Source organism: Rhipicephalus sanguineus, chromosome 5 (genome assembly GCF_013339695.2).
Source record: "Rhipicephalus sanguineus isolate Rsan-2018 chromosome 5, BIME_Rsan_1.4, whole genome shotgun sequence".
Taxonomy (NCBI): domain Eukaryota; kingdom Metazoa; phylum Arthropoda; class Arachnida; order Ixodida; family Ixodidae; genus Rhipicephalus; species Rhipicephalus sanguineus.
In genome coordinates, this window is record NC_051180.1 from 106913778 (window position 1) to 106926117 (window position 12340).

A 12340-nucleotide genomic window follows, 5' to 3' on the forward strand; every position below is an offset into this window, starting at 1 on the left:
TTTAGACATTTAGCTACTTAGATGTTTAGCTATGTCACGAAGAGGAGGTGATAAAACAGGCTGCTCCTAGCAGCACTTCATGGGTATTTGAACAAGGACATGCTATGGCACTCAAATGTTTGCTTGTGTTACAGCAGCATTTCCTAATCTTTTTTTTTTTGTTGGCGTATTACTTTATTACTGGATGCGAACTTAAGTAGATGTCTTGAACAGTGGTTCAGGTTAATCTTGTTTATCCCTCCTCTTTCCTGTTTGTAAAAGTCTGTGCTAAACACTCTTAAAAACAAGGCTAGAAGTCAACACTTGCAAAAGTAATACATTGCTAAATTTATTAAAATCTACTCATCAATAAATTGGAAGTCCTCACCCCGTGAACTAGCTGTGCTCTGAAACGTAAATCCCGACCTGATTTAATAATGTGTCGTCGTTCTTTTCTGCCCGGGCAGGACTCTGTTTCAGTGCACAGGCCCAGCTTCTACGCACAACGGTTTCAGGACTTCATGGCCAAAAGGGTCTTCAAGAAGATTCCCTCTCGTGAGTAGGGGCATCACCACAGAGGTGGTCATGCAGTCATCAGTCTGTTGCCTTCCGCACTCTCCTTCACCACTGAGGGCCTTCTCTGTCGCACTTTCACTGCCTATCCTGCTGCAACTAGCATTGTGCACAGCCGAGCATTCCTTTCTGTAGTGCAAAGTTCCACAAAAGATGGCAGAAAGAGTTCTGGCCATGCGTTGCCTTGCACAATCTTTGATGGCACTTTTTTAGATAGATAACTGGATCGTCCTAATTTGCACTCGTATAATCTGTGGTTCTTGAAACAAGCTTCAGATTCGGTTGACTTGGCCTGTTCTAAATGCACTTTTTCAAGCAGCTGTAACGTGGACACTTCAGATAAAGTTTTTCTTTTTTACACTTGGACAGAGTTGGGAAAATTACCATGCGAGTGCAAAGTAGGCCTACTTTCAAGACGCAGTTATATTTTGTATTCAAGTTTCTGCATACAGTGATGTCTGGCACACTACAACATGGCAACATCAATCTGGTTTGCCTCTAATGAAACCAAGTATAGCAATATGTGTGCATGCATGTCTCTGTTCAGATCATATAGCACGAGTTTGGATCGTCTCCTATTCCACTTCAAGTAACTTAAAGTACCGTATTTACTCGAATCTAACGCGTACCTTTTTTCCGGAAAAACGAGTCCAAAAATCGCATGCGCGTTAGAATCGAGTACCGAAAAAAAAAAAAAACTCGGTTGTCGTATTGCCATCGACATTTCAAAATGGCCGCCTCCTACGCGCCTTGGCCGTTTCTGCCATTTGTTCAGTTCGTACGTGTGCTGAGGAGATTGTCATCCCGTTCTGCGTTCGCATCGACGGCATGGAAGTGCCGGCTCCAAATACTCGACGAGTGTACCACAATGCCGCATTTAAAAGAATAGTTATTACATGTGCAGAGAGACGGACGGAAATCTGGCCGCATCGCGGTCGTTCAGATATAGTTCGGATATAGTGCGAGACTGGCGCGAACAGCAGAAGATTTTTTACAACAAAGCTTCACGAAAAGGTTTCAGTGGACCAAAGCAGGGCCGGTTTCCCGAAATCGAAGAGTGTTGACAGCGACAAGGAGTTGTCCGACAGCGACGAGGACTGATCCATTATGCGACTCGTATCGCCGCCGTAGTGGTGACAGTTTTAGCAGCAAGGCCCGCTTTTTGACTTTGTGTTTTACTTTTTTGAAACTTCAGTTCTTTAAAACCCAAATACTTGTTCTTTTGAATGTGCGAACTTTGACTCCTACGGACTTTTTTTGTTCTCTTCTCTCAGGAAAAATGGGTGCGCGTTACAATCGATGTATTACTTTTTTTTTTTTTTGGTCGCGGAAAACGGGTGCGCGTTGCAATCGAGGGCGCGGTAGAATCGAGTAAATATGGTATATCTCCTTGCTTGACAGTTTGACTTCACCGATGCTTCGAAGTGGCAGTACGCCTTTCTTTAGTTTGAAGGGTGTACAGGCTGCACAGCTACTGTAAAGGTGTTGTAAATATACCTTGCCATACAGAACTGGCAGGATGTCGTCAAGGGGTCAGTTGCTTCCCGGCATGTTTCACAGTGTAGTCGGGTGTGAAGCTTTGCACTGCAGAATGGAGTCTCGGTGCCATTCCATCTTCTCGGGACTACGGGCCGGAAGGGAATCGGAATGGAAGGGCACTATATGCGCACTTTGTCACCACTCTTCTCACGCATTTTGTTCCTTGCAGCCGCATCACGCATTGCACTGTATCTCTCCTCTTCTCCGCACTTGCTGACCCTTGCCCCTGTCGTTTTCCTTACGGAACCTGCTCTTGTTTATACTAGTTTGGCAAGGTGTACCAAAGGGCGGCTCTTGTGCCGAAACAGGCCGCACAGCGTCACTCACCATTTGGAGTGAAGAGACCAGAAGAGGCTGCGTTTCATTCGTGCTTAAGCATTTTGAAGTGCCACCTTTCGTGTGTTTATCACATACCTAACCTTCAGAGGCAGGCATTGTTTGTATGCAACAGCCACGCAATAGTTCTTGTGTGTAGCGCAACTTCTAAATTTCAGACGCCGTTTGAGAACTTTACCCACACAATACAGCTGGTATTGGCAATCAAGCAAGGAAGCAATGGAATTAGCTATGCTCTTTGGAGACTGTAAGCACTGGCACTTTCCTCTCCCGTCGCAGAGTTTTGGGACAAATGCAAATGTGCGCATTTTGAAACTGGTCATATCCGCAGTTTTTTTTTTTTCCCCAAAGCATTTTCTAAGTTTTGTTTCGCAGCTGTGGTCAGTCCACCTACATAAAAAGACTTGGGGACAACATTCAGTGAAATTATTCAGAGCATGTGCAATATTGCAACTGCAGCTATTGAAAGATCTAGGGTGTCCACAAAGGTAGCATTCGTAATAGTGTCTCTAGATTGATAAAGCATGCAGCACGCACTAGGAATGTCGTGTCATTTTGTGATAATACAGGAGTGAAAACCAGTTGTCCTGCCACTGTATGGGATGTTTCTTGAAGTGCTTCCGATAAGGTGGGTCATCATATCCAATTTGTTGCGGGAGATTGATGGTAGGTTCAGTAAGAGGGCTGACAACTTGGTTAATCTTTCAAGGCACGTACCTGCTGTAGTATATCACAACATGTAGCATGACTGACCCTGGCTGCGGAGTTAGTACCAGTGACCCTTAGCCCAATTTTCTACATATTTTTCTACTTATTACATTTCCTTGGTTTTACATTCCTTCTGTGCATCAGAGATTTCGGCATATGTAATCTTTTACAATCTAAACGGCTGCAGTGCTCTTGCTACTAGGCTTGAGTAGCACATTTGCTTGTTTGTCCCGTAAACTTGGAAGTTTTAACTGCAGTGATATTGCTTACAGTGCAGAAACATTGAAACGTTATTTTGTAGCCACAACCGATCGGCACTACAATTACTTATCACTGGTTTTAACACCCGGTTACCTTTAAGTTTCGAAAAAGGGTTTAGGCAGTTTCACACAATGTGCTCAAGAAAGTTGTGACGGTTGACCATATTTACCTATATATGCCAAGGCCTATGGCCGTGCGAGTTAGTAGCCGAAGTCAAAACAGAAACAGTTGCCCCATGCGACAGCTAGCCCTCAGACTTTTTAACTCTAGTGATATTTTTAGGAGTGCACATAAAACAGGGGGCGTTGTGATGGCAGTGCTTGCATACGAACAGTTCTTACGGTTTCCTGTGAGAGAGCCGAGTGGTTAGGATGATCACGTGCCAAAAGCAGCTGACTTCTCTGCAGAGCAGTTATCATGGGCCTCGAAGAATGCCTTGTGTAATCTTTTACCTTCTGAAAGTGACGTTGTGGAAGCTGTGACCATGGTTCAGCTGCCAATGCTGAAGTGGTTCAGTTGGTAGATATGTGGTATTGACAAGAGGCGAAGGCTCTCTTCACACCAGGTGTTTAAGGATTTAGTTTTGTAACTACGGATTCACTGTCTCTGCCACATTAATGTTTCTGAGCTTTCTTTTCACATTAGTTCTACAACCCTGAAATTTTCACTTGATGGTTGTTTCCAAGCAAGGTTAACGTATTACCAAAAAGCAAGAAAGCTCATATACATACTACATATTCATGATTATCCTGCAATTCTTGCATACTCATCACATCCGTCAGATTAAGTACACTAGATCACATAGGATAGTATACTCGTCCATCAATACATGCAAATTGTCTCCCTCCTAAATGAGGATTTTCAACTGCTTCAGTGGCAGTTTAACCAAAAATTCTTGCAGCAATGTGATTGTTGCTTGAATGCATAATTTGCATCTGAATAGCTGTAGTAAAAATTTGCCAGAGGTGCATTCGTTGCATTTTGTAGGTTAGTGGTGTAGGCTTATTTCTCATTTCTTTGTGCTGCCAGTACTGGCCGCTCTCTGCGAGAATTAAGCCATTCTCATGCGTCCACTACGTTAAACTAACGACCACATTCTGCATAGTCTCCTTCCTCAGTTTAACCACTGTCTTCAGCATCTTGACAGCAATGTGCACTGTTGATAATGCATGTACTATTTAATTAGGTAATGCTAAATTTAAACATATTTAGTGGGTGGCATCATAAAGACATTTAGTCTAACAATTAGTACTGTGAATGCTTTAACATTTCACCAGCAAATGAGTGGTGTTTTTGAACAGTGCTGTAGTCGCACAAAATCCCAAAAATGGCCCACCCCTAAACTTAGCCTAACGACCGGCCCCTCCTTCTTTTTTCCTGTTTGCTAAAAAAGGCGACCCACCAATGTAAATTTCAGTGTTCTTCAGCAAATATCAAAATAAATTAACAATAGCCATGTTAAAATTAAGACTACGATCAAAATAGATCTTGACAACTGGTACAGCAGCTGCATATAGAACATGCCATTCCTAATTTTGAGTTCCTTGTTTTCCCAACTTGTCACTTAACTGCCTGTAGTCTAGCCGATAAGGAAAGCTTCACTTATTGGCAGGATTGGTTGGTAAACATTAACAGTTGTCAATAAATTAGGGTTTGACACCTTTCTGTCAATATGTTTATCACCCGTGTACAACGTTGGCCGTTTTTAGCCGCTCAGTGAAAGGTGTCAAGCCTTTAAATCACATTATTTTCTGTTTAAGTGGGCTACCTCATGGGACTTTTTCTGTAACTGCAGGTAATAAATAGTGTGGTCATTTCATATTAAGACTTTGTTGAACAACAAACCTGGTTGTAAATTAATGATTTTAGGCTCCTGTTGTCGCAAACAGAGCAGCGAAATCCTTCCTGCAGATAAGCTCACCGTGTTCCTTGCATTTTTTTTATTATGCACTCATCCGTATGCTTAAAGCGGCACTAAAGGCAAACAGGAAAAGGTGGACATTAACATACTGTTTTAAAAACCCCACAATGCTTGTTTTGTGCGAAGAAAATGCTCAGTTTAGGAAACACTTGCATTCAAAGAATCCACATAGCTCTTGCACAATTCGAATCGTCCACTTCCCAACGAAGTGTGACATTGCATACATCATCAATGCCTGTAGCTGCCCAACAGTCAGCACTACGTTTTCTTGCATAAAAGGCTACAGTTTGGCCAGGAAATAAGCCTATGACACCACATTAATGTGGCATTTTCTTCTGTTTGCAGTTAACTCCACATTCAGGAATGTGCCTTGATGCCATGACTTTGCTTAGTGAAATCTGCATAAAGTAGCGCCGGACATGAACATGCTTAAGATGCTCATTTAGTCTCCTTGGGTGCACTCGCAACGGGTGTTATGATGACATCAGGTGGTCAAGTCGTGGCTTTAAATTGGGTCGCATTTCTGAACATGGAGGTTGTAGTGAGTTTCATGAGCGAGCAAAGCCTACGTAACAAATATACGTAATACAGTAGAACCCCGCTGTTACGTTCCTCACTGCTGCGTTTTCCCGGCTGTTACGTCGTTTTCCGCCGGTCCCGGCATAGCTCCCATAGGATACAATGTATTGGGAACCCCGCTGTTACGTCGTAACTGTCGGACCGTTCCCGTATGATACGTCGCGAAGTGCGATCGGAGCCGACCGAGTGACTACCAAAGAGAGCGGCCATGGTGCATTTTCACGCAGCTTGGCCTCGTTTGACCGTAATATTAGCCACATGAGAGGCGCAAGCAACAGAATCTTTCAATTGATGCAAACAAAAGCATGGCCTTCGAGATTCAAATTGCAAAGATGGCGTCTATGACGTAACTGTTCGCGAAAGCAAGGCCTTCGAGATTGGCATTTACTATTGACAAAAGCATAGCCTTTGAGATTTGCATTGCACAAACATGGCGTGTATGACGTAATTGCTTGCGAAAGCAAGGCCTTCGAGATTGGCATTCACTTCTGCCATCGCGTTGGCGTAGACTCATCATCAGGAGTTCGAGCTGGTTGGAGCTCGCATGGTCGTGCGTGCGGTTCGCGGTCGGACTCGCCACGCCGGTCGTGATTGCGTGTGCTTAGTTCTTTCATGCCTACAGCTGTTGGTGTTAAAAAAATCACATACGTTGATTACATTTCTGTGGATGAGGCCGTCCTTAGCTCCGCGTTTCTATCCATCGACCAGATCGCGGCTGAGCGCGCCAATTTTCGTGCTGCTCGTAAGAATTGAAATAAAATTCTGTACCACTAAATATTTTGCCGTTTTTCCTGTTTTTCGTCTCTTACGTTTCCCGTCTCTTACGTTTATTTCCTACGGTCCCTTCAAAAACGTATCAGCGGGGTTCTACTGTACGTGGCACTATGTGATAAATCCGCTGGTGTGCAAGTTCACAGGCAGTGTAGAGGCTTTGCAAAACTGACTTCTCAACCATCTCCCTATTTGCAAGGGATGTGGTTTCTTAAACATGGAAGTCATGTCATGTTTCTGATTCCACTGTCAACCGCAGTGCTCCCAGAGGCATAGATTTTGAGATTTGTAGCTGTTGTGAGAGGAAGTGAAGAAACTGTTGTTGGGATGTGAGCTTGGGCACCACCTATAGAAAAGCACATCAGATTTCATTCCCTCATATAATGCACTGCGAGGATCCTTTTATTATAAGTGGTTGCGTACAAGTGACAGAGATATACCAGAAATGTACGTCATTAGATAAGTATTCGAATGTTCCACTGGAGTCACAGCTTGTGCCTTATATTTACCTTAATATCTTTATTATGAAAGTAGTATATTGTCAATAGTACTGACGTTTTACATGCTCCGAGCACAGATTCATCACTGGAACCTAAGGTGTTATTTGCGTTTAGTGCCTCTTTAAACTAGTATGCTCTGCTTGGCATCAAGACTGAAGTTGTTTTCACTAGTAAAATTTGACATGACAAGACACAGTAGCTATAAAAAGGTATAACATTGATGTGTACCATAGTCAAGGGTTTATGCTTGACATAGCTTTTCCTGTATGCTGTGGCACGCCTCAAACATCCGAGCAAAACTATAATCTCTCACAGGACACAGGTATAACCTGTTGCAATCTACTTACAAAGGCTTGTTGCAAATAGGCTGTTGCTATGACTAGGCAGATTGGGTCGCACGGCTTTTTTAACGTGTTTCACACTTATAGTGTTCGTAACACTACTGTAGGCAGCAACTAGCATTGAATGAAACCATTGTAAGGAAAAAATGCACTTTAGGACATCACTTCGTTAGTAATATTCACTTGCAAGTTCTATTACTCAAAGTAGGAACACCGTAAACGTAGTTTATGCTTCGTTGTGTTTCAAATCTGCCGTTACCCTTTAACTCTTTGTTTTCTTTTAACTGATGCACATACTAACTGCTATGCACTTTGGGGAGTGCTGCTTGGTCTAACAGTGCCAGCTTCTCATTCGCATAAGGCCTAGACGTCGTCTCCAGCATCCTCTACATTAACAAGACCAGCTTCATCCACTCCACATTCTTGCACGTTGAAATTGATCGTGGTTTTTTTTTTTTTTTTATTATTAACGTATTTGCTATTTCTTAAGGGTTGTGTTCCATTGGTATCAATTGCGTGAACAGCGTCCTTTAGTGTTCACCGCTGAGCATGGTCGTCCTTGTTACCGTGTTTTTTCTCCGGAGCAACCGAGCATAACTTTGACTGCACGCAACAAGAGTGGGCCAGAAGCAAAGATGCAGATATTTATCTACTACTATATTACTTGCTAGACAGCCACACACTACCACCTTTTTCTTTTGTACCTGTTTTTTTTTTCCCCTCCCTCCTGCCACGGTTTTTGTCCTCCCGAGATGTTTGCCTTTTTCCTCCGTCGTCGTGCCCACTGTGGACGTGTGGTGTGTGTGTGCTGCCCCCTCCTCCTTTTGAGTGGTGTGGGAAAATGCCAAAAATCTTGTTGCACCCTGTGCTTTTTAATTGCACCATGCACTCGCATGCGGTGGCCATGGTGGTGATTTTGGTGATTTGGTAAAAAGCATTGGCAATTTTTTTTACCTCGTGGTAACAGTGTACCTTATTTTTCTTTTTCTTTTGGCTTGGACAACTTGACTGCCCTCGTGGCCTCTAATGGCTTTGCTTCTGTTTGCTAAAGTGTTTAGCAACCCAAGGCTTCTCACTTAAGTCCGCATCTCCCTCTTAACATTAAAAGTGATAGCTTTTTAAATGATGAGATGCAGCCAGAACAAACATGTCGTTATTTTTTAATTAACCAGATCTCATGCAGTTCTACGTAACTAGATTCTTCTCATTTTTTTTCCTATTATTGTTAAGGGGGGAAGAGGGTTTTTAAAAATCATCAAGATTCCCTTTACCAAATTTAATGAAACTGCACAGTCCTGTTTAGTTTTCTTTGCTGATTCCAAATATGCAATTATTCTTCAAATATGTCAATTAGTTTCAAAGTTAATTAAAATTAATTAGCATTGTTTCCAGGAACAATGAAGCAAGAACTACTTATCGATATCTTGCTTTAGGCACATAGCCGGATACTAGGAAACATAAGCTTCACAGGGGTAGGAATACTTTTTTTGATGTGCAAACTATTAAAAATTAAGGGCGCTACCTCTTTCTCAAGTACGATGAACCAACAAGCCCGCATCGCCAACCTAGTTGAACAGAAAGCTTTGATATGCTGTATAATTCTTAATAGTTTGCACATCAAAAAAGTATTCCTACCCCTGTGAAGCTTATGTTTCCTAGTATCCGGCTATGTGCCTAAAGCAAGATATCGATAAGTAGTTCTTGCTTCATTGTTCCTGGAAACAATGCTAATTAATTTTAATTAACTTTGAAACTAATTGACATATTTGAAGAATAATTGCATATTTGGAATCAGCAAAGAAAACTAAACAGGACTGTGCAGTTTCATTAAATTTGGTAAAGGGAATCTTGATGATTTTTAAAAACCGTCTTCCCCCCTTAATACAGCAGCATATTAAAAGGCAAATCTAGTAGTTTTGAACTTCCTCAGTGCAAATTGTTCTAACCACAAAGTGTAGTCTTTGCTTTTTAAACGTCTCAGCAATATCAGATTTTGCCGCGAAGACCTGATCACTTGGTTATAATACTCGGACACAAACTGAACGAATAACAATTTTTATGGGCTTTAGTCATTCCTTTTTCTTTTCCTGAAAAAAAAGTGACTTTTAGCATGTTGAATTTTAAGATTTAAGTAGTTACTACCTCGTCGCTGTTAACTAATGGGTTTTTCTTCGTTGAGTGGTCCTAGCTTTGCTAGCAATTCTTTGCCTTCTGGGCATTTGCTAACATGACCACCACTTGAGTGTGCCTAAGTGCAGTTATGCAGGAATATGGACAAAAACCACTCGCTGCTGTCGTTTATCAGCAGACCGGCTGCTTGTACACAAGCAGCAGGTACTTGGCAGTGCATGGATTCACTTAACCTCTTTCAGCCTTTGATTTCTAGCTTCTGGGTCACATATAGAAATGATTCCTAGGAATATAAAATGTAGTATGGTGGGAATTATGATCACTTAGGTTTCATAACAGGTACATTCTGAAGTGTCATGATTTGTTTATTCATTAAATATTATGCAGTAGTGTGAAACAGTTTAGTGGATGAAGCTCAATACTCTCCTTAAAGATCAACTCCTGCGATTTTTTTTTACCATGTCATGGCAGTTGCAATTCCATGTTCCTGAGACATTCCCATGACATGTGCGATTGTAGAAATGCCAAGAAAATGCTAATTTGGAAGTTAAATGCAACACTAGTCATGCTTAATTGAAATCGAGTGATGTCAGAAAGTACCTAAACAAGCAATTTTGCACATGTGAGCTCCGTTGCATCTCTTAGTCACAGTGGTGTGAGCAACCAGGCATTGAAAACAGTGAGATGATGACTGTATATACTAGTATGTGTTGTCATGTCTGCTTATTGATCATTCTTTGTACTTCTTTAGTGCCCACAGTTTGTGTTTGATAAACCAGGCATAAATTACAGCCTTGCACACATGATCACTCATTTCTAGACCGCATAGTTCTCTCACAGAAATGTGATTGCCAGGCATGTCAGTCCTGTGTTGGTATCTGTATGAGGCAGTTGTTTATGGTGCTCTGTCGAAGGGGCCACCACTTGTTGCCGGCTTAGAATGAGAGGCAAATTGGCGCACCTCAGAAGTTATATAACGAGTCAGCATAACAACACATGCAAATGCTTCCACCTGAATACATAGTCGCCTTTAATTTAGGAAGGGGCCTTGTCAACGTGACTTGCAGCCCTAGAGGATGGCAACATATCGATGTTGACAGTGCATCGTATGGCTGCTTTTCAAATTTTGGGATCGCATCGTACAAAAGAAAGAACGGGCAAATGAAAAACGTTATGCTATAAAAGCTGTTTTATTCGGCTTAAGGTTCAGGTAACATTCATTGTTATCAGATGCGAGAACTTTGTGGCTGGGCTAGGCCTTACCATGGCTGATGTATAGGGTCGTCCACATCTTAGGCGAACACCTCCTTAGCATGCAAGACCTCATGGAAGCTGTAAGGTCATGGACGTCACGGAAGCTGTGTACCATGGTGTGCTTCTACACACCATGCAGAGACCCTAAATAAACCTTCTAGTTTTACAGGCTCGAATACTAATGAGGTGGGCACCTTGTGTGTGGTCGACCCTGTACATGCAGCCAACAATGCAACATCAGTTAGTGCCCATCACATCCACAAAGAATTAAACTCTAGCGGCAGCATCATGTAGCACCAAAACATTAGCTCACAAACATCGCACTTATGCTGTGGGATATCTGTGCTGTCGTCTGCTATTTATTCCCAGCGTTCTTGGCAAGTGCCTTCATACAAAATGTGGAAGCAAAGTTGACTGCTTGAGGTAATCAGTAAAATTCATGTGTAAAGAATGTGTGCATCCCTCAAGCCTGTTGTTTTGCAGAGGAACGGGCCCTGCAAATCTCGTTGAGATCTATTGACCTTGAAAAATTGCTGGAGTTGGTCTTTAAAACATTTTAGCAGCAAATAGCAATAAAAGAAGTTGCCTCATGCTGTCTCAGGGAATCCATGTACTACCAAAGGTTCTTCTGGTTAATAAACAATGAGATTTTAAGTTTCCATGCACTAATCATACCACAAATCTTTATGCACCCACCACTGCAGCAAATCATCATTCATGAGCATCCTTTACGATGCGCATGAATACATGACAGATACACATTATAACATTTTATCTTTACGCACATGAGTTAGAGGTTGCCATTGCTACAGGGGTTCATGTTGAACAGACCTGAACGGCACTAAGATTTTTTAAACTTTAGTCGGCTAAACCAACTCAGTGTCTTTTTACTCTCATCACAGAATTTTCACATTAAGGTACACTGAATTAACACTTAGAAGTACATTTAAAGAATTTGTAAAGCTTTAATTAAATGAACTTATATGTATAGGAGCAGAAGCTGGGAGCTTTACATCTTATGTTTATGTGTCAGTTTGTTCATTATACATCACTCTGCTGCTGTTAATGATAGCTTACGGGTGAGAAACAGCGCTAAAAAGACGGGACAAGGAAGGACACGAGACGACGGCGCTGACTAACAACCAAATGTGCTTTATTCCTTCAGTCAGCATAAATATACTTCACCACTAACGTAATGAAAAAACAGAAAACTCAGCCTGCGCAGAGGCAGTAAGGCGATCAACGAGACAAGAATTCTATCTCCTTCGGAAGGAGGGAAATCGAGGGGAAGCTTACACATGCCTCGCCGCTATTGTAGATGTGATAAGCTTCTGAAATGAGGCGCGCGCGCTCGTCATGGTATTTTGACAAGAAAGTGGCATCGTTAAAAGATGGATGGCAACCGCAACTGTTACAGTGAAGAGATAACTGACTATCTGTAGCTTGTT

General features: G+C 42.1%; 1 protein-coding gene across 10 annotated transcripts in view; it reads left to right on the forward strand.

Moving 5' to 3' along the window:
- The window catches only part of LOC119394093 (phosphatidylinositol 4-phosphate 5-kinase type-1 alpha), a 96945-nt gene that overhangs the window by 41552 nt on the left and 43053 nt on the right, over positions 1-12340 (forward strand). For all 10 annotated transcript variants that reach the window (XR_005184053.2, XM_037661334.2, XM_037661340.2 and 7 more), the window contains exon 12: positions 447-534. Coding sequence is in view for 9 of the 10 variants with exons in the window: in XM_037661334.2 (XP_037517262.1) it covers positions 447-534 (88 nt within the window). In the remaining variant the exon portion in view is untranslated. The remainder of the gene's footprint in view (positions 1-446; positions 535-12340) is intronic.